The 22912-nt window shown below is 38.0% G+C and overlaps 1 protein-coding gene across 1 annotated transcript; it reads left to right on the top strand.

Moving 5' to 3' along the window:
- The first annotated feature begins 2872 nt into the window (after positions 1–2872).
- LPXN (leupaxin) lies at positions 2873–21841 on the top strand. Its single transcript, XM_032222982.1, has 9 exons — positions 2873–2952; positions 6271–6437; positions 6605–6660; positions 8000–8102; positions 9290–9457; positions 9849–10022; positions 10194–10275; positions 19807–19955; positions 20640–21841. Exons 1-9 carry the CDS (start codon positions 2940–2942, stop codon positions 20904–20906), a joined length of 1179 nt encoding a protein of 392 aa, XP_032078873.1. The 5' UTR covers positions 2873–2939; the 3' UTR covers positions 20907–21841.
- The last annotated feature ends 1071 nt before the right edge of the window (positions 21842–22912 follow it).

Below are 22912 nucleotides of genomic sequence, written 5' to 3'. Positions count from 1 at the left end.
GCATACATTAACAATTTTCCTACATTTGTTACGAGGGAGTTTGGACAATCACTTAAATATGAGCCAACAGAATTTTGCAACAGCCAAAAAAGCCAATGCAGTCCTGGGCTGCATTAATAGAGGGATAGAATCAAGATCAGATGAAGTTATAGTACTGCTTTACAAAGCCTTAGTAATACCACATTTGGGATACTGCATTAAAGAAGAACAATAAAAGTGATTAGGGGACTGGAGGCTAAAATGTATGAAAAATGGTTATGGTAATTGTGTATGTCTAGGCCAGGGGTGTCAAATTTGATTTCATTGAGGGCCGCATCAGGGTTGTGTTTGACCTTGGGGGTCTGGAATAGGTGTGGCCATTGTGGGTTTGGCCAGCTTGACATCCCTCATGTCGGCAGTGCCTGTGGTGGTCCAAGCACTCCACCAGAGAAAACAAGCTCTCAAGCTCTGTTTTGGGCTGCTACAGCCTCCTGAAACCCTCTGCCAGCAAAAACGGACCTTGGGCAGGCCACAGAGGTACTGTGGGCCAGTCCTTCACTGTTTCCAGGGTGGCCTGTGGGCCAGATCTAAGCATTTCACAGGACATATCTGGTCCCCGGGCCTTGAGTTTGACACCCCTAGTCTAGGCTAATGAAAATAATGACTAGGGGGTGTATGATAGCACTGTTCCAATATTTGAGGGGCTCCTGCAAAGATGAGGGGGTCAAGCTAGTTTCCAAAGCACCAAAAGGCAAGACAAGAAACAATGATTAGCAACTAACAAAGGAGAGAAAGTAACCCCTCCCTCTAAGTCTCCTGTAGTTGCATTATTTAATATTAGGAGCCTAAATTTAATGACATTTTGAGTCAATATCCATCCTCATATGTCCCTTATGCACCGGACAGTGAGAGAGAGAGAAAAGCTTTTAGTTGTATATATGGAGCTTATCTAAGGCATCCAAATGTTTGGACATTTCTGAGTTTGGACACTGAGTGGTCAGTTCAAGCACCCAGCCTTCAAAATTGTTCCAGATGTCATTGTATGTGAAACATGTACAGTACGTGTGGACACCCCCCATCCCTGATATATATTAATTACAGATTTAAAACAGCAATGTTTAGCTTGATAGGCAGTGCAAGTGGATCGAAACAAAATACAAGAGTGGAATGAGTCACACAAAATTTAGAGGAAAATAATACTTGTTTAACTTCATGAGTTAGGGATTGTAAATAACTTCAAAGATAGAATTAAAGCATAAGCTGCCTGTTTGACATGCCAACCAGCAGGATTTTACGAGAGTAGCCATGAAACCTTTCAAATATCTAGGTATTTATTTTCACCCCTCTGCCTCCTGGAAATTTCCATCTGGAAACCTTATGCTGTAGGCACAAAAAATTTCCAGTGCAATAACCAGATATGGAGCTGCACAAGGAATATTTCTATAATTATAGCAATTAAACTACTGAATGCTAAAACACAAGTCCTTTACTATATGTGAAAAATAGTATGCGTATAGGATAAAACTATTGCTGCCCCAGAATGAGTCTAATCTAAATTCCTGAGATCTGTACTCCAAACCCCTTGCTCAGTTGCAAATATGCATTTCCCATTAGAACAAATGACTATGTCTCTGTTGAGGCCTGTTTGAGGTTCTTATAGTTAAAATACTGACTCAAACCAATATATGGGGGTGAGTCCGTAGCCCAGCATATATTGATAGATAATCATAGTTTCCTATGGAGGAATCAAATTATATTTGACCTAGTTTACTGATCTGGTTTACTGTGGACTTATCCCCCAGTCTTTTTCTATGCTTGGTTTGGGTAGAGCATAGACTGAGGTCAAGCAGAAAAATAAATAAATCTTGATATGCAAGGGGATAGCGTTAACATTTCACATCAGTATTATAATGAGCTCACACACCTGCTTTTTAAGATCCCCAAGTATTTTTAGTGTATCCTCAGGATCTAACATGCAGGGGTGGGTTTCTCGCCCCGTTCCAACCGGTTCGGTTGGAACGGGGCTGGTGGCGTCCTCGTGCACGCGCGCGGTGCACGCATGCGTACTAGCATCTGTGCGATGCTCCAGCTGCTCCTGGAGGATCGCGCAGGCGCTGTATGCGTCCTGCGCATGCGTGGAAGCGCAGAACTCGTCAAAACCGGGTAAGGAGTGCGGGCAGGCGGGTGGGCCCTTCGCCGTTCCTGGAAGTTACTTACTTCCGGGTTCGCCGACCAACCGGTTCGCAGGGACTGCCGCGAACTGGTTGAAACCCACCCCTGGAACAATGCTTACATTAGTGTGTCTGGATGCCTTCAGCTGATATTGATGAGATAATTTAATGCAGCTTGCTATTATGGTCCTTCTGCATATTTTCAGACATTGAAATTAAGACAGGTTGTGTGTGTGTGGGTGTGTGCCCATGCGTGCACACGCACGCTCCTGAAATGAGCTATTTATCATTCGTGGAGGACCAAATTAATCATGAATTATTTGGACTTGTTCCAACAGGCAATTGTACATTTCCTGTTAAATGATCAGTATTATGAAGCTTCCCAAAAAGTGAGCAAATTTTGTGCTGTAGCAATAGCTTTAGAAGATGCTGGACATATGCCTACATATGCTTTGTTTCTGTTATCTGTGTTTTAGTTTTAATGTCTGTGAAGATAAATAATTTCTATCTGTAGAAAAAAAAATGCACAATGGTCACATCAAATACACATCTCTTTCTGTTGTACAATTTGAGCACAATTTTTGAAAAATCTGCTTAAGAGGCAACCCACAGTAGGGGAAAGAAACATTAACTTCTAAAGAGAGGAAGTGCTGTTAGAGTGAGGAACTGAAAAAGTCTGTGCAAAGTACTGCTCTACACACTCACCATCTTGCTCATTTCCCCTTTCTTACTCAATAAACCTGCTTCTCTACCAGAGACTCAGGCAAGAAGACCCAGTGAAAATAGGTCATGGATGATTTAGGTAAGTGATTCTTTTTGTAGTATAGCAAAAGAATAAGGACTGCAGTGATGGGTTTATAATGTACTGCAAAGAGTTTCATCTTATGCAGAAACAGAGAAAACTGAAGAGGGCAAGGAGATCTTGAACAAAAGGCAGAGGTTTTGTGCCTTTAGCTGCTGCTTGATGGGTATACATTAATATAGTTCCCTCCTCAAACCATAATGGTTGGATTTCTGTAAACCACAGAAACCTAACTGGTTTGCTGGTATAGGAAAAATTGAATTCACACTGAAACAGAATGTTGGAAGAACCAAGAACCTAAATTAGGAGTAGAAACTGATGAAGTTGTAGGGGCATGCATAAGCGCACCAGAGTGCCTAACGTCCCTGTCCTACTGTCCCAATTTATTTGTACCTATTTCCTTTGTTCTTCTTCATGTTTATTCTTATCTCTGTTATCTTGTACAGGAGTGACAAACTAAATAAAATAAATAGGTTTATCTTTATTTTTTTAATCAGGATTTTGAAATGTGATGATATGTGACACAATAAATAGAAGATTATTTCAGCAGGGAAAAACACATTATGTAAATTGTTAAAATAACAAATATTTCATAATTAAAGTAGAACTAGGAAAATGAAAATTGTGTTTTAAATTTCATCCTGCTGGGCTAGCCCTCACTTCCTCTGGCTCATCAGCTATTGCCACTAGAGATCACAGAGATTGGAGCCCCTCTAGCTATTTCTCTTGAAGACTATAACATTTTACTACACATGTTTTCAACATGAAACAATAAAATGATTCCATCATAATTTCTATCATTTTGTATGTTACATTTACTTGCCCTTACGCCTTACATGCTGGTAGTCCTCTGTACTATATATATTAAAAAGATGGAAAGTGAATATAAATACCACTAACAATGACTTAACAGTATTTTAAAATGCAATTATTATATTAAAGAGGTTTAGTAAAGAAGAAAGTGCCATTCATCCTACTTTTATTCCATCAAAATCATTTTGAAGTTAGCAATCAGCTGCATGATGTTATTGCTGGGCAAGGAGCATATGATATGAAGATGAAACAAGCAGTCTTCATTAATGCAATTCTTTTCAGGAGGATTTTTTTACACTTCAATTTGATGAGAGCAATACAGTAGTAGCAGATCTTTGTTGCATCAAGGAATCCAGATCTGGTACAATTATTTATACCATTGTTAATAATGTGGGATAGAGAAGCAAAACAGTTCCTATAAGCTCTGCACTCTTTTCTGAAACTTGATCTCCAGTCAAGAAATAAAGTGCTCCATGCTAATTGAGATCAATACAATGGTCACGGTAGTAAAAACTATAGAGAGGTTGAGGAGGATAAACAAAAATCAAAGAAGCCAGCTTAGAACTGGTTATTTACTTATGATATTGATTTCTATAACCACCAATTTTGCAAATTGTAACTCTGGGTAATGCCCAGAGTTGGCACTCTCTGGGTTCTTTCAATTAAACATTTATTGAGCTCTGGAAGTGTACCACCTCTGTAGTGGTTCCTCCCGGGTTTTGGATGGCCCCCATTCTGCTGTTCTTTACCAAAGTCATGAATACTTGGCCCTTCACCCAGGTCTTTATCATACTTGCCATGTTTTATCTTTATCTTTTACTGATTTTTTTTGTATGTAATTTCTTTAATTGTTGTGAGACATCCAGAACTGTTGAGTTGTGTAGTACAATAATAATATAGATAGTATTATTTTAAAATATTTTGATCCTATAATATATATGGATTTATACGATTAATCATCACTTACACAAGAGGGTGTAGTTGCTCCTTAGCCAGCATTTACAAGCCAGATCAAAATTTTACTGTCTTCAGATGTGAGGATATATTATCAGAAGATTTCTTCAGTCTAAAAAATATCTGGAAGTCCTCATTTGAAGTAATCAGAAATAACTGAAAAGAAGAACTTGTCAGTCAGGGATTTATTGAAACATGAAAGTGGTTTGATAATGTCCACATATGTGTCTCAATCAATATATCAACACTCAAGCCACCAGTATATAAGGTGTTTAAAAGAGTCTTGCAATCTAAAACAGACAAATAGGTTAAATTTGCAAGTATGTAGTTTATATATTTTTCCTGTTTCTAGCTTTTCATTGTGTGTTCACACAGGAAAGGATGACGTTAACTTTAAAGTTGTTAGGAATATATGTAAATAGCAGTCTTATGATTAGAAAGAGGTGTCAGATTTTAAATATCATGAATATGCAGCAGATAGTGAGATGTTTAATGGTTATCCTAATTTTTAATGCCAGTCGTCGTGAGGCTGGCACATGGAATTAACTGTCAATAAAAATAAGGCCAACTTTGGCTTGGTCTTGGAGACTTGTCTTAGAAGGGTGTGTCCAAGACAGTAGAAGGGCAAGAGATTATTTTATGATGTCTGTTTCTATGTCATTGTGAAGGGGAAAGCCTCATATGATATGAGAAAGCCATATTTTAAAGTGTGAGGGAAATGGTATGCGTGATTTGATAAGAAAACAGTGATCAAAACATATCTTGAGAAAGCAGAAATGATGAAGAGACTTTTAAAGAAATTAGCCATTGAGAAGGAAAGTGTGTTGCCTGTGGGAGGAGAAGCTACAATCTCACTCAGACCTTAAGATAGGATGAGATAAAAATCTTTTTTAAAAAGAGCATGCATTCTGTTACTGAGAATGGAAATGTTCTGTGACTATAGTGTTCTTTTCTGAGAAAACGTTGTAAACAAGCACATTTACTTTTTATATTTTTGGCTAAAGCAGTGCTATCACTAGATAATTCTCTCACTGAATTATTTTAATTTTTTCATGGATTGTATCTTTTACATAGTTTTAATGACTATATTGGCAAGACTTGCCCCAGAAGGAACTCTGTGCGGATGGTTATTGCCTCCCTTTCTCATATTTTTCTACAGGATTATAGTAATTTGGGATTTCCATCTCTTGGTCATACTTAGCTTTTGGACCCACCTTTTTCTGTGAATACATTCATTCTGGGAAGGATAGAATAATCCCTAAATTGATGAGCAATTCTTTTTCGCCTATCTGTTACAAGATATAGTTTGGTGTTCTCTATAGTGGTAGCAGTCTGGAATAGAAAGAGGTCTTCTTCTCCACTCCTGCTTGCCCCAGCCTAGGCCATCATAGATCAAGGAGACATTCGATAGCAGTATTGTAATTTTACAAATGCAATAGAGTTCTTTTGCTGCTAAATAACTCACAGTGAAATGGGATGCACACACCAAAAGGCTTGTAGAAAACTAAGACAAAAAGACAGATATATTTGAACTATAATGGTTTTGTTTAGATGCTTTGTTAGCAGAACTGGAACAAACCACGGAGAGTCTGACTGTGAATGACTCAGACCCAACTGTTTGCTTTCTTCTGGAGCGCGACAACAAACCAAAACCAGTAGCAACAACAGAAAGCCATTTAACTCAACACCACAAATTAACACCTCAAGAAGCCCAAAAGGTATTTTTCTTAAGCTATATAAGTCTTAGGAAGCTACAAGTTGTGAAAGGAAGTGCTCACTAATTTGACCCTATTATCAGCATAATAACCAGAAACTGAGCGTTTTCTTCAGTGACTTTGGGAATAGGCAGTATTCTTACATGTATCTGCTATATATATATTTCCAGGTAGAACCAGCATGCAATGTTCAAACTCATAAAGAAGATGCAGCTAATATTTACAGGTATCTATTATTACAGAAAAAATGATAAACATACCTCAAATTATACTACTGTTTTGCATTTCATGTCTTCTAAAGCTGTATCACTGTTCTTGCTTGTCTATGATTGAGTAAAGAAATTAGAAAGATCAATTTCATTATAAAAGCTCATTTCCAAACTGTAATATGACATTTTAAGCAGTTTCCCATGAACTAAATAAAGGTTTCTAAGGACATTTACCAACATAAGTATGGCTGTTTTATTATCCAATAGATGGGTCACTATCTATAGGTTGGAGTTACCATGGCATATTTTGCATTTTGATAAGAGCATTGTGGTACCTTAATGGAATGAGATGGAGCTTGCCCAATCAAAAAATATGTGCTAGGGTGTATGTAGCCTGTTACACTGTTACTGTATATACATAAAAGTTTATCAATTCTCCCTAGCCATTAATTCCAAGTTACTCACAATCGTCTTCTACTAGGATCAAGTCACTTCATTTTAATTTCTGTTAACATCACAAATGGTTATAATAATGTCACTAATTTTCAAAACAGGGACTCAAGTTGGTATTTTAAATAACATTTAAACAGGAAGAATATTTATCTGTACGGTACTCAAGGCTGAATGTAAATATATCCTGAGTCAGAAATATAAAGCACTGGAAATTATTCATCCTTATTTCCAAGAACCCTGGGTAATTTAATATATAATATAATTTTTGGTTTGCAGAGTGGGTGAAAATTGTATTGGAAAAATATTTTATTATCCGTATAACATACACTTGTACCATCTATCCAGAAAATTTTAGGGTGACTTAAAATTAATAAATTAGCTCAGACATTAGCATAAAAATTGAGTGTTACAACTCAGTAATTTTTTTCTTCATAGTAAAAGTTTCAACTGCTTTATGAAAGGAATATTTTGATTTGCCAGTTCATTACTTAAGGATGATGAGCAAAGGACAGATGAATTAAATGACATGAAAATGTGTGGCCTCCACATATTGCATTAAATTTCTACAGCACAAATTGGGTTGTTTTATACATGCATGCAATCTATCAGTACTGTATGGAAAATGGGAAGTCAGTAAGAGGACAGGCAGAATTATTGCTTGCCTAATACTAATACAATAGAACTGCAAATAAATCACAGGTTTTGCCATTCATAAATTTGAGTCATATTCCAAGTTGAACTTTTGAGACCAATAAGGTATTGTAAATAACTGAAATAGTGGGTTCTTTTTTTGAGAAGGTATTATACATAGTGATAGATAGAACAATAGTATATGCAAGAATTTAAAGATTTACTTCTTCATTCCTTTCATTCAGTTGATCATAATATTTTTATTTTTTGTAGCAAAATTTTACCTCCACAGCCGACGGTGTCCTCCTCATCTACTACCTCAGTTGCTCAGGAACTGGATGATATTTTGGCTTGCTTAGGAACAATCCAGTCCAAGGTGAATAAAGAGGGAGTCAAACTATTCTCCAAAGCATTTGAGGGTAGGACAGGAAGCAATGGGTGGAAACTAATCAAGCAGAGAAGCAACTTAGAACTAAAGAGAAATTTCCTGACAGTTAAAACAGTGGAACAACTTGCCTCCAGAAGTTGTCAAAGCTCCAACACTAGATGTTTTTAAGAAGATATTGGATAGCCGTTTGTCTGAAATGGTGTAGGGTTTCCTGCCTAAGCAAGGGTTGGACTAGAAGACCTTCAAGGTCCCTTCCAACTCTGTTATTCTATTCTATTCGGATTGTAACTTAAATACCTTTTGAAATGAAAACGGATTGTTTATACAGAGTATAATAAACTTCCAATTCTAGGAGTTGAAGTCCACACATACTGAAGTTGCCAAGGTTGAAAAACACTGATAAATAAATTAAGGAAAGATGGAGCTTGTCTACATTAAAGTCTCTCTCTCTCTCTCTCTCTCTCTCTCTCTCTCTCTCACACACACACACACACACACACACAGACACAGACACACCATTTGCAAAGCACCCACATTGACAGGAAAAAAACATAAAGGGAGAGTATGGGGTTTAAAAATACTTAGGAATTAAGAATGGAGGCTATCATGAATACTATTGTTCTGGATGTCTTATTATTTCTCACAGTGGTTGTGTATATTATATTATCATATGCTTCTGTGTTTATCTACTTTATTTTATGATTGCATGTGGTTCTTGGCTCTTTCTTTTTTCTTGGTCCTCCATCTTTGATCACTCTGCAGCCTCCCTGACTGCCTATGTTTCAGAAGTGGAAACAAGCTGTGGGACAAGGTTTTCATAATATCGTTTGGGGATGTAGTTTGAGCATAGGAAGTTAGGGGAGATAAAAGCCTTGTGCAGATGAATGTATAAAATAAAAAAGAACATGGTTAAGAACCATGTCCTTACAGTATTACATAATTAAGGGTTCTTAAATTTGCCATTCAAATAGAAAAGCATGATTCTGTTTGTTCCAAACATTTTTTTTTTCAGGAAAGAAAATATATGGGGGATGTATGTGAGAGTAATATGTCATTGGAAATGTTTTACAAAAGTGGGAAAATCTTGCAGATTAATAGATCAATAAATACCTGTCCTGGAAGCAGAGAAAGCTACACAAAATGATAGAGATTGCAAATTATTTATTCTCTGGTAGGTCGCAGATGACTTGGCCACTTCTGGCAAGTCAACATCAGCAGAAGGGAACACCACTGACAACCTAGACAGCATGTTGAAGAGTTTGACTCATGATATGCAGGACCTTGGCGTTGCTACTGTGCCTAAGGGTAACTGTGCCTCTTGCCAGAAACCTATTGCTGGAAAGGTAAGCATGGGGGATGGGAACTGTGGATCTAGCTATCTGCTCTTTCTACCATTCTCAGTCTCATCGAGGTTGCTACGATCAATTGCATATTTGTCACACATTTAAACTACATGGCATCTATAATTAAGAAGGCAAATTAGAGTTTCTTATAATATAAATAAATGAAATAAAATCCAAAATCCAAATCCAAATTCTTCTTTTGCAATTTTATCACTGAGAATCTTTATGTCTTAGCCTAAAGAGCTTCCGTTGCTCACTTAGCCAATGAGGGGAGCTTGATGTGAAACAGAGCATCTTTGAGAATATGTAGCTTCTGTTTGAGAGAGTCTTCACTGTAGAGAGTGGTTCATCTTTATCCAATGGCTTCAACTAATCTTTTAATGAATTCTAGGTGGTTACAGCTCTGGGAAAGATATGGCATCCTGAACACTTCACATGCGCCCATTGTGGAAAAGAAGTAGGTTCTAGGCCATTCTTTGAGCGGGACAACCAAGCTTACTGCCAAGAAGACTACCATCAGCTCTTCTCTCCTCGTTGTGCTTACTGTACTGCACCCATCCAGGAGGTATGTATCACTGTTTCTGCCTTCTGGTAATCAACTGCCTTCATAACTGGTCCCAAACATTAGCTATCTGAGGCTAAAGACAAAATGATGCCACCCTTCCTGTTCCATGTACCAAAGATATATTCATCATATATAAGATTATTCCAGTAAAGCTTCTTGTTTTCTTTGCAGAAAATCCTAACAGCTATGGATCAGACTTGGCACCCTGAGCATTTCTTTTGTACACATTGTGGGACTGTTTTTGGCGATGATGGTGAGTCATTATTTCTCAAAGTTCCTGGCTTAGCTTTTACAAGCTTGTTTAATGTCTTTATCTATTGGTATGAATATAATCTAGGTAGATGAATATGAAACATTTCCAAGTGGAAGTATTCTTAGCCCCAAATGTCTCATTCCAACTCTGTGGGAAGTGATTCAATATTATACACAAGCAAAGAAAAATTCAAGGAGGTGCTGTATATGAATTTACAAATGAGAAAATGGATGGATAATTTTTAAAGATGGAAAATGCCATTAAAAAGGCATTTTCCATCAGTAGGATGGAGTAAGGAATCTTGTTGAAAAATGCAGAAACAGCTGTGGATAAATGTATGCTTCTGGCTGCATTTGTTATATAGAAATCGGTATTTGGTATATCAGGAGAAATATATAAATGATGGATGCAGAGAAAAGGGGGTATTTACATCTACAAGAAATCAAGAAAAGGTAGGATGAAGGAAGAATGAATGAATGAGCCATTGGGTGCTTAATGAATGTGAATTGGGTTCAAAAATGAGAGGACTAAAGCAGTACCTTAGGTGGTTCAGTTATACAGGGAGATAGAATGGGAGCTGAACTGTAAAGCAAATATGTGAAGAAATAGCAATAGCAATAGCAGTTAGACTTATATACCGCTTCATAGGGCTTTCAGCCCTCTCTAAGCGGTTTACAGAGTGAGCATATCACCCCCACAGTCTGGGTCCTCATTTCACCCACCTCGGAAGGATGGAAGGCTGAGTTAACCTTGAGCCGGTGAGATTAGAACCGCTGAACTGCAGATAACAGTCAGCTGTAGTGGCCTTCAATACTGCACCCTAACCACTGCACCACCTCGGAAAGAGTGACTGCACTGAGAAAAGGAGAAGTAAGAAAAAGGTGTGGTTGAATGGAGTTAATAAGTATTTCTGAAGAGGAGACAGAATCCTTGAAGAACAAAAAGTAATGGCTGAAGTTGAGCATAGACTTGATGGAAGGACAGAAAGTTCACAAGACTAGAAAGTGTGAAGGCTTCATAAATGATGTCAGTATAAATTGGCTGCAACTTGTTTCCTTTCATTTATCTCATGCATTTAATTTGTTTACTATTTCATGTGCTTTTTCTTCACGTCATATCATGTTGTCTGCTGATAGAAGAGAACATTTGTAGCTTGGACTTGAACTGTGAGGTCCTAGGTGCTCTCTGAGCTTGGTTGTTTTCTTGCAGACATTTCATTATCAAACTAGATAAAGCACTGATGACGTTACCTCATTGAATGATGAAACGTCTGCAAGAAAACTACCAAGCTCAGAGAATACCAAGGACTCCACCATATTGTCTACTTTCTAAGGAAATAGCATGACATGTATGCATGTATGTATGGTCACTCTGGTAATAGCAGTTGTCTTCTAATGAATGCCAGTATCATAATTTTCTTTGAATGTGTTTTATCTCTCCCGAGTGTAAGTTGATACACAGAGCATCAGAAGGGAGCATTGATTAAAGTGTTTCAATTTCATTTTTCCAGGGTAGCATGCTACAAATAATTGGTTTTTTTTTTCTCCTTGACAATCAACAATCAGAAAAGCATCAGCACATTCACAGTGGGATTTGATCACAGGCGAGCACTAATAGGACACCAGGAATTGAGGACTAGTAATTAGCTCCTAGTGGATCTCTGAGCCCATATCGAGGAAACTCGGGTCCCCAAGCTCCTAATTAGAACTAAAATGCAAAAAGTTTTACAGGTCAATTTAAAGATGAGCTGGATTCTAACTAAATTAAGTCTTTTAGGCAAACCCAAGGGTACTATTCTTTCTCTCTTGGCCATGTGGGAGAATTTCCCCTGAGCACTGAGCACTGTTATTGCTTCATGCTTTTAGAAGCAACTTTCAGAACTTTATTGCATTGACAGCAGTTTCTTCCTCTTTGGTGTGGTGACTCAGATTCCAATGCAATAACCGCTTTGTGCAATTATGGATTGTTCTTGAAACATGTAAAAATTGCAGAAGTTTAGCAAAGCACTAGCTGACCCTACGGTGAACCGATTTATATTTTTACTCAGTATGAACAGTAGCAAGCTGGCTAGTGGCATAAGCAGGCTTCATTTGTCTAAACCATTATCCTTCTCTTCGTGGCTCTAGCAGCTCACTTCGACTAGATTGTTAATTCTGATTCTTTTTATTAATCAAGTCTATTTACTTTATCGTAACATGTTTTATAAAGAGAAATAAGGTAGTCCTTGACTTAGGACAATAATTGAGCTCAAAAGTTCTGTTGTTAAGCGAGATAGTTGTTAAGTGAGTTTTGCCCCATTTTACGACCTTTCTTGCCACAGTTGTAGCATAGTTGTTAAATAAACCTAGCTTCCCCCATTGACTTTGCTTGACACTGCAACGGTCATAAATATATTAAACAGTTGCCAAGTCTCTGATTTTGATCACATGACTATGAGGATGCGACAATGGCTGTAAGTGTGGGGAATGATCATAAATCACTTTTTCCAATGCCACTTTAACTTCAAACAGTCACTAACTGAATTGTTGTAAGTTGAGAAATTACCTGTACAGAAAAATGGAGAAAAGAAAAGAAAATATAAAAAAGAAAAACACTTTAGTCCAAAAAAATTATATTTGAAGTCAAGGAAAGTCCTTAAAATAGTCATTGCGATAATTGATTTAATTTATCTGTTCTCCACTTTCTGCTCACAATGTCCAATAGATTTTTTTGGACCCCGTTTTTGAAATAAAATCATTCCATAAATAATGCTATTTTTCTAAATATTAATGGGCCTCAACATAAAAATCCAGACTACAACCCAACAGAGCTACAACATATCTAGTAGCTCACAGTCCCAGAAACAAAACAACCTTTCAACTGTATTATCTGTCCCAGCATTTAAAAGGATCTGAAAGGAAATGAGCAAAAAAATTTCCAATAAAGCCAATACAATTGGATATTCTGCTGAATTTTCATTCCACATAGATATGCCATACTGTAGTCAATTAAAATATACGCTCCATTATATTTTTTGAAAAGTTGCTAAATTAAAAGTACCGTCTTCAACATTGGAATTGTCAGGCATAAGAAACCAGGTCCACATATGAGCATTCAATTTAACCGATTTATGGCTAGATGCCTATGCATTGAAATGTTCTCAACTAACAGTCTGCACCTGGTTAAAGCTAAATAAGGTTCAACTGCAATCAAAGCAGACTGGACACAGTTCGTTTTGAGGTTACATAAGTAAACTGATCCATCCCTCTTTTTACCTCTCCTCCAGATAACCCTGACAAAGGAAGAATTCAACGAAGTTTAAATAATAATATATTCTCTATTCCTATGCATAGCCTGAAGTTTGTTATATGTAGCACTGTTAGCAATGTACATCAGACCCACAATGTTAAAACTACCGTATGTCATTTAGCCTTAGAACTGAGGATTCTATACTGTTTCTTCTTCCACCATTAGTGCTGAAAACCTCAGAAGTACTAGAAACACTGCAAGGGATAACATTGATAGTATGTGGTAAAGATTGCCAGATAACTGAATTTTGGTGCTTGGAGATTTACAGTAATTACCAAAAACCCTTGGCAATATCTAATTTGGCAAAAATCTTGGCATCCCATATGGCCTACAAAATAGTCAGAATGATTGTCTTTTTGGATAGTGTTCTTATACCATATTTTGTTGCTTTGCTCAAGTCATTATAAAGTCTAATAGAGAGACCTTTTCTTGCCATAACAAGTACATTTTATATCCCGTTGTTTCCTTCATGAATATCTCCGTCATAACTTCTAATGCAATTGAGTAAACTACTCATCTAAGGATGTTCAGACCTGGTTAGTACTTCTGTAAAAGACCAGCTGGAAAGCTGAGGTCTATAGACCAGACAGAGAAGTAATCAACTGACCAATCAATCAATCAATCAATCCTGGAAAAAGATAATGACAATCCATTTCCATAGTGCTGCCAAGAAAACTCAGTACACATATTCATAAAGTCATCTGAAATCAAGGTTGTTGTTGTTATTTGCACTGCACAGTCTTAGTAACTGAGGGAAACTTGCTCACTCTAACCTTATAAAAATATTCTATAATTTTTCTGAAGACAATAGAAAATATTTATCAAGGATGAGGTCAGTATAGGAAGACTAAGCAAATTCACTGGAAATAGTGTATAGATGCCTTTCTGGAGAATGTGGAGTCCAAAAGAAGCATTATTAACTATTATCTACCTAAAAAAAAATTCCACGTTATAGTATCTGCAAATAACTTGTGCTATAAAATATCCCAAGCATTTAAGTAGGTAAGATTGGTAATAAACAAAACAATTTCCTTTTGTTAGCGGCAGCCTGTAGCTTACACTTCTATTAAGGAAGTTTAGATAAATATATATCTAATAAATTATTACGGCCCCTCCGGGTCAGCGGCTCCCGGAGGCCTCCTTGGTTTACCGAGGAGCTCCGGGAGATAAAGCGCCGGAGGAGATGCCTAGAGCACCAGTGGAGATCCGATAGGTCCGAACCGAACCGGGCACTTTTGACAGCATGCACCAAGGAATACATCCGGGCATTAAGAACAGCTAAAAGAACACACATTGCCACCTTGATAGCGTCCGCCGAGTCCCGCCCAGCCGCCCTGTTTAGGATAACCCGCTCCCTCCTAAATAGGAGGGAGACGGGGGACCCCTTACAGGGTAGGGCTGAGGAGTATGTTCAGTTCTTGGCGGACAAAGTTGCTCGGTTTCGGTCGGACCTGGACTCCACTCCCGCAGATCCAGCCGAGACACAAGGGAATGACTTGGCAGACCATCTCTGGGTTGAGTTTCAGGATGTTGCCTCCGAGGATGTGGACAAGGCTATGCGAGCTGTGAGTGCCTCCACCTGTATACTGGACCCGTGTCCCTCCTGGCTGGTTGCCAACAGCAGCGAGGTGACACGAGGCTGGATCCAGGCGGTTGTTACCGCCTCTCTTCGGGAGGGGCACTTCCCCACTGCGCTCAAGGTGGCGGTGGTGAGACCCCCTCCTGAAGAAACCATCCTTGGATCCAGCCGTTCTTAACAACTACCGTCCAGTCTCCAACCTCCCCTTCGTGGGGAAGGTTGTTGAGAAGGTGGAGGCCTTCCAGCTTCAGCGTACCTTGGAGGAAGCTAACTACCTTGACCCATTCCAGTCCGGCTTCAGGCCCAGTTACAGCACAGAAACCGCTTTGGTCGCATTGACCAATGATCTCTGGAGAGCCAGAGATGGAGGCCATGGGTCCATCCTGGTTCTCCTTGACCTCTCAGCGGCTTTCGATACCATCGACCATGGTATCCTTCTGCGACGACTGCGGGAGGTGGGGGTGGGCGGCACTGTTCTGCAGTGGTTCTCCTCCTACCTCTCGGACAGGTCGCAGTCGGTGTTGGTAGGGGGGCAGAGATCGTCCCCGAGGCCCCTAACTTATGGGGTGCCGCAGGGTTCGGTCTTATCCCCCCTACTATTTAACATATACATGAAACCGCTGGGCGAGATCATTCGGAGGCACGGGATAAAATACCACCAATATGCGGACAATACACAGTTGTATCTGTCCGCCCCGTGCCAACTCAATGAAGCGGTGGACGTGATGAACCGGGGTCTTGAGGCTGTTAAAGACTGGATGAGAGCTAACAAACTGGTACTCAACCCGGGCAAGACCGAGTGGCTGTTGTGTTTTCCTCCCAACAATTTGGCCGACGTTCCATCACTCAGGCTGGGGGGTCAAAATTTATACCCCTCAGACAGGGTCTGCAACTTGGGAGTCCTCCTGGACCCACAGCTGAGTTTCGACCATCACTTGTCAGCTGTCACCAGGGGGGCATTTGCCCAGGTCCGCCTGGTGCGCCAGTTGCGGCCCTACCTGAACCGGGAGGCCCTCACAACAGTCACTCGAGCCCTTGTGATCCCTAGGCTGGAATACTGCAATGTGCTCTACATGGGGCTGCCCTTGAAGAGCATCCGGCGACTTCAGCTAGTCCAGAACGCAGCCGCGCGAGTGATTGTGGGCGCACCACGGTTCGCCCACATAACACCGATCCTCCATGAGCTGCGCTGGCTACCTGTTGATCTCCGGGTGCACTTCAAGGTCCTAATTACCATTCATAAAGCACTCCATGGTAGTGGATCTGGCTATTTGAGAGACCGCCTTCTGCCAATTACCTCCCTCCGTCCCATCAGATCGCATAGAGTAGGCCTCCTCCGAATTCCATCCGCCAGTCAGTGCCGACTGGCGACTACGTGAAGGAGAGCCTTCTCAGCTGCAGCTCCGACGCTATGGAACAATCTCCCCGTGGAGATCCACACCCTCACCACCGTCCAGGCCTTCCGCACAGCCCTCAAGATCTGGCTATCCCGTCAGGCCTGGGGATAAGACTTTACTCTCGCCCCTCCCGAATGTTGAATGAATGTTGTGTTTTTACCGCTAATTATTTTTACTCACATTTTCTTTTTGTGTTTTGTCCTGCACTCCCCTCCCCTATTATTGTAAGCCGCCCTGAGTCCCCTCAGGGAAAAGGGCGGCCTATAAATGTTTAATAAAACTAAAAAAAACTAAACTAATAAATTTATAGATTTATCATCTAATAAAATAGATACTAATATAATCAATATATATTATAAATTATAGATTTATAGATTTATTATCTAATAAAATTCTATATAAGGAAGTTTAGATAAATATATCCTTGAGTTGATCTACATGGAAACAGCCATGCATTTTTCTTGACAGTGTCATTACCAAAATATAGTTGTCACTGCCTCTTAGAATATCCTTCAACTTCTCAATTTGATCTAAAAAGTAAATATTTAGCAAATTGAGTTGAACTCTTGATGACTGTATTCTTGCAGTTTTGAGGCCTGGGATATCTGTGTAGCTTCTCATTCAAATATTAACCATACTGATATTTGTTAGACAAGTTCAGCCAGGCATTGCACTTCACCACTAGTAAAATTTAGAGGAAATCAAATTGCACATGTTCCCAATATCAAGCTCTATCTTTAATGACCTCATTTGAAACTCATCCTTATTTTTGCTTCAAAATGTTTTTTTTTTAATCCTCCATTTTTCTACATCACAGCGATTTGACTTTACTGTGGTGCCTGGGGTGATTTTTTTCTTTCTTTAAGCTACGTGGGGAATCTTAGGCTTTCTTGAAACAGAGCAAATCTAAAAATCTAAATGTTCATGTTTATCTGTTTTGTGTGAAAGATAAGGGGGAAGAACTTAATGTTCCAGAATTCTGTCTAGAATGGTTCATCTGCACTGATAATAGATCTGTTCTTTGGATTCACTTCGTGGAATCCTCTTGTGGTCATAACAGCAAATCTTTTAGTCTTTACTTATTGGCCCAGTAACTTTCCTCTTAAACTCTCTGATATAGTCAGCTCATGAAAAGCACCAACTCTGATCTTAGAGCCCCCTGTTGAAAATATTTGTCACATAACTTCTTGTGAATGCACTTTCATTATTATAGTTTTTGCATATTAACATATGCATTAATAGATTCACAGCATGCTTGCATTTTATGTTCAAACAAAGTATTTCATTCTAGTATAATGTAAAACTTTAATATAGAGCAGAATTGGCTTGTAAAAGGGGGGCTGCTTTTTTTTGTAGAAAATATAAAGCTCCACCATACTCACAAGGGTGCAGGAAAGCATATGGGCATCATTTTCTTTGTCCAGCTTGGTCACCAATTCATAGAATGTATAGAAATCCCTCCACACTGAGTTTATGTATATTACACACATTCTACATAGATTGGCAAAAATGAGATCTCAGAACATCCTGAGTTATATTGCTCCATAGAGATCTGGGCTGTCACTTTTTGCCATTTTATTCCACCTTTTATGTTGCATTGTAAAAGCTACTCCAGAGAACTGGATTATAATAATATTTCTTTTATTAAACTATGCAATAAAATAATACATAATTAATAATTATTAAGAAATCATTTGTTATTATTAATCAACAATAATTAATAACGTCATTTAAGACTTGGATTAGAAGACTTCCAAGGTCCTTTCCAACTCTGTTATTCTGTGTTATGTAATATTATAATTAAGTCTTTAAACCTTAGAAACCAACAGAAATATTTAGTCTATCTATCTATCTATCTATCTATCTATCTATCTATCTATCTATCTATCTATCTATCTATCTATCATCTATCTATCTATTTATCTATCATCTATCTATTTCTGGTATACAGTGGGTAACATCCAAGGTAGATTCTAGCTGGATATTCCTGGCTGCCTTTTGCTGAGAATCTCAGTCCTTATCAGTCCTAATCATATGTGGCCATTTTTGACATGTTCTTCCCAGGAAGCCATCAAGCTACCATGATTCAAAACCTCCAGCAAACAAATAGAGCACATGTGGTCATAGTCACAATATTATATCCAACCTATGACCAAATTCTTTACCCACATGTCTCAATTCATCTTTGCTAGACACAGCTATTCCACTATAGGTGTTATTTTTAGAACTAGACGTTTTAATGTATAAGTCATTCATGCATGCATTAAACATGCATTGCTTCCTTTATTATATATTGTATAATGCCACAATCTATTTTTAATTTTTTAATGTTTAATAGTCTGTAAAGCAAAAAGAAACAAGAATATAAAATAACAATGCTAAACTGTCAACATTCAATCATAGGTTACATAACATTCAATTTATCAGTAGAAGAGTTATTATTAGAAGCACAACTTACTGTATATAATCTTTCCAGAACCAATAAAAATGTGATGCATCACTTAGAGAAGACAGGATTAAAATTTTATCAGTCACTTTTTCCATAAGAACAATTGGCCATGCTTTTTGCATGCCAATTATTCAATGACAGGCTATCTAGAAATTTCAGTTTTGAGCAATTTTCAATTCTGCCGCCAGGAGTAAGAATACTTATTTAGAGTTATCACCCTCAAAAATATGTAATAATCACAACTCTTGAATGCATTCAACTTTTTGTTTAGTTATTATTTTAACTTTAAATAGCATCTTCCAATAATTCACCACCTTTTTACAAGTTTACCACACTGAAAACAATGATCCTTTCTGATTCCAAGCCCTATAACAATTTGATGAATGACTATGAAACATTTATGCTAATCTAGTTAGAGTTAAATGGCAGTGACGTAATATCTTCTACTGCATTTCTTGTATGGAAGCTAATAGAAAACCATTAATTACAGAAAAACATTAATTACAGATTCCTTTCTACCAGTCCCTTAAGTCCCCATCTCCCTATCCTTCTCTTCCTGTCTCCACCCTGTTTCTTCCTGCCTTTATGGCAAAAAATTCACTCCTGGAATTTGTAAGAACTCATAAAAGAAATGCACGTCAAATATTTCTCGCTTTGAGAACCAAGATCTTTAACAGATCAACGTTGAACTAGCCTGAAGATTAGGGACCCTAATAAAAGAGCCTCTCCTTTCCTACTGCAAAGAGAAAGCATGCCTTTGTGTTTGTGGGACGAACTGAATGTTTTTAATTATTATGTTTCCAAACCTCCTCCTGTAGGTTTCCAGGTGAAAGATGGAAAGCCATACTGCCAGAAAGATTTCCAGAACATTTTTTCTCCCAAATGCAGAGGCTGTGATCGTCATGTGATGAATCAATATTTGTCAGCTCTGAATGCCGTATGGCATCCTGAATGTTTTGTGTGCAGAGTAAGTATGTAGAATCACCCAGTTAGTACATGTTTGGGTAGCTGGCAGTTATGGAGCTTTTATGTGGTGGGATTTGGTTAGTGGTACAGCCAATATTTAAGAGGCTCCAGATAGATTTTGGTCATTACCCTGCATATAATTAGACTTCTTAAATGCCAGCTAATTAATTTGTTATTTATATCTTGATATAGGGAAGTATCCCAAACTAAAAATATTAAAATCTGATATTAAACCCGTGCTATAAACAATGTGTCTATTTTTGTGTGTGTGTACACTACATGCATACATACACACATATAAATACACTATCCAAATATTGATGGCAGCATGTTAATTTTGTTAAAAGTGGAAGACAACATTGCAACACGGTTTGAACTCTCATATTAGCAAAAGCTGGGCCCATTCTTGAGTGTCCTTATGTTGACCTGGATACCTGCATTGGAAAACCTTGGGCCGGATTAGCTATTTTTGTAAGATTCTATTCTGGATGGGTTTATGTTTCAAACATAATCCCAAGAACAAAATAAAGAATTAGGAAAAAACCAGCCAAAGTTATTTATTTTAAATAGTAATGGACTAGACCAGGGTACTTTTGCCCAATGCAGCACTGGGAAAAATCTAACCATATGCCAATCTCAGAAATATTTTTGTATCATGACACAGGTGCCTTTCCTCTATTTTCAGGATTGTTTCTGCAGTTTTACTGATGGTTCTTTCTTTGAACTGAACGGTCAGCCATACTGTGAGCTTCACTACCATCATCATCAGGGAACAGTGTGCCATGGTTGTGGAAAACCTATTGTTGGACGGTGTGTCAGTGCCATGGGGCACAAATTTCACCCAGAGCACTTTGTTTGTGCCTTTTGCCTTACTCAGTTGCACAATGGTATTTTTCAGGAGCAAAATGGTAAAACCTACTGTCACTCTTGCTTTAAAAAACTCTTCGTTTAACTTAAAAGTATGAGAAACATTACTTTCCCCAAGAACGTTATTGCAAAACAAAAAATAAGACTGCAATCCAGGACACTTCCTTGGTGTATAGAGCTTCCTGAGATTTTCTCTTGAGTAAAAAAACCCACAAAATTAAGCAACATTAAATATAATAACAAATATGGTAATTTGGCCAATATTGTAACACACTATTATACTTTAATGTTTTCAAATTAACCAACTGTTATGTATGTAGCTTTTGTGTTGAATTTAAATAACTTTGCTAGAATTCATTATCTGGAGATCTGGTTGTTTTTTTTACAAATACCGGTATTAAGCGCATATATATGTAAATGTTTTTGAGGTGTTTATTTCAGCTGATAAGAACAAGTTAGTTTTTTAACTAACACATATTCATCTGCAGAAATATCTTTCATTATTTCAATAATTTTTGTAACGAATAACAGAGATCTATGATGTCTTTAAGTAAATATGCTCCAAATTGCAGAATTTTCTTTTCAAAAGCCACTTGAGCTTACTTCCTGGTCAGGGTGGATAAAACTGTTCTGAGTAGGATAATCTCATTTAAAATTTTATTTAGTTGACAAGGGAAAGATATGCCAATGCATCTTGAAATCAGTGGCTTTTTAATGTTAGACTTGTGCAAAATTGCACCCTCGATGCAAATATAGTCTGTGAAGTAAATGATATTGAATTGGTGTACTTCTCCCTGTGCTACACCACTTACATCTTGCCATCCAATCCTGCTCATTCTGAATGGCTCTGGCAGCAGTGTTCCATTAAGGTATCTTTTATATAAATGTTTTGAAATCCCTTGCCAGATTATTTGAATTTTTATCTTCTTAGGTTTCATACACACTATGATGAAAAATGTCTTTGTTTTCATTATCTTGCTTGTAAACAATTAAACAATATATAAAGAAGAATAAATTTTATTTTCTCGTTGGTCATGAAATGTTGTGTGTTTGATTTTTTAAACTACAGTATTTTACATGTAAATCTGGTTGATGTTGATTAGCATAAAAATAAGTTAAGATTTCTACTATGTTACTATTAAGGTTGGCTTTAACAGGACAAATTTATCTAAAAAATAAACATAGGAATGAAAGATAAAGAAAAATGCAATAATTTAGTATTAATAAGAGAACAAATGTAAAAATTAAATATAAAAGCAGAATAAATCACTAGATATTCTAATAAAATCAGAGCAGTCACAAAGTGCATGATGGCATTCTTCAGGAAGTTGTTGAAATATTAAATTCACACAACTTCTATTTGTTTCATATAAATTATGAATAAAATAAAACCAAAGTCAATTCACCTAGCTTGCTTAATATGATATAAAGATGTTCCATTTCCTGTTTGCCATGGGCATATTCTCATAGTGGAGCCTCAATCTCCCACGTTTGACCTGGGCTGAAGTTTGGGGTGGGTTCCGGCAGCTAATACTGCTGGTTTGCTTGAGGCCATGCCACCTACGCGCACTTGACATGCACTGCACCTGCATGATGCAGGCTACATGTGCATGTATGCTGCATGCGCATCCGCAGTGCAATAAAAATTGGTCTGTGTGTGCGCAGAAGCAAAAAACAAGATGGCAACACCTATGCCGCCACCTGGAAAACTGGTTCAGTGGGTGGCAGGCCTAGGTCACTGCCGGTTCCAATGACCCAGGCCGCCAAACCACTACCGGTTCGGCCAAACCTGTCCGAACCGGTAGGAACCCACGTCTGGCTGAAGCCACTTAAATATTCCTACTTGTAAGTTGCAAAGCTAATTCTGAACATGTTGCATTATCTTCTAGAGTAGGCTTTTGAATTAGTTACCATTATTAGTTATATAGACCCTGGCAATTGACTTTTTGAGACAGAGAAAGGGCAGCTAGAATATACTTTAGACTTCCAAAATTATTGCTCTCAAAATATTGGGGACAGGATCGACAACAAAGAAATGATGTGAAGGAGCTACGTTAACTGCATCTTATTGTTCTTCTGTACCTTGATCAC

The sequence above is a fragment of the Thamnophis elegans genome, chromosome 1 (assembly GCF_009769535.1).
Source record: "Thamnophis elegans isolate rThaEle1 chromosome 1, rThaEle1.pri, whole genome shotgun sequence".
Taxonomy (NCBI): domain Eukaryota; kingdom Metazoa; phylum Chordata; class Lepidosauria; order Squamata; family Colubridae; genus Thamnophis; species Thamnophis elegans.
The sequence above is the reverse complement of the archived record's forward strand: the minus strand, read 5'-3'. Positions and strand labels throughout refer to the sequence as shown.

What these genes read in the sequence shown, in the direction of transcription:
- LPXN (XM_032222982.1), top strand. An exon ending in AGAAACCTATTGCTGGAAAG is followed by an intron (nt 9,458 to 9,848) that starts GTAAGCATGGGG and finishes AATGAATTCTAG; the next exon opens with GTGGTTACAGCTCTGGGAAA. An exon ending in GTACTGCACCCATCCAGGAG is followed by an intron (nt 10,023 to 10,193) that starts GTATGTATCACT and finishes TTTTCTTTGCAG; the next exon opens with AAAATCCTAACAGCTATGGA.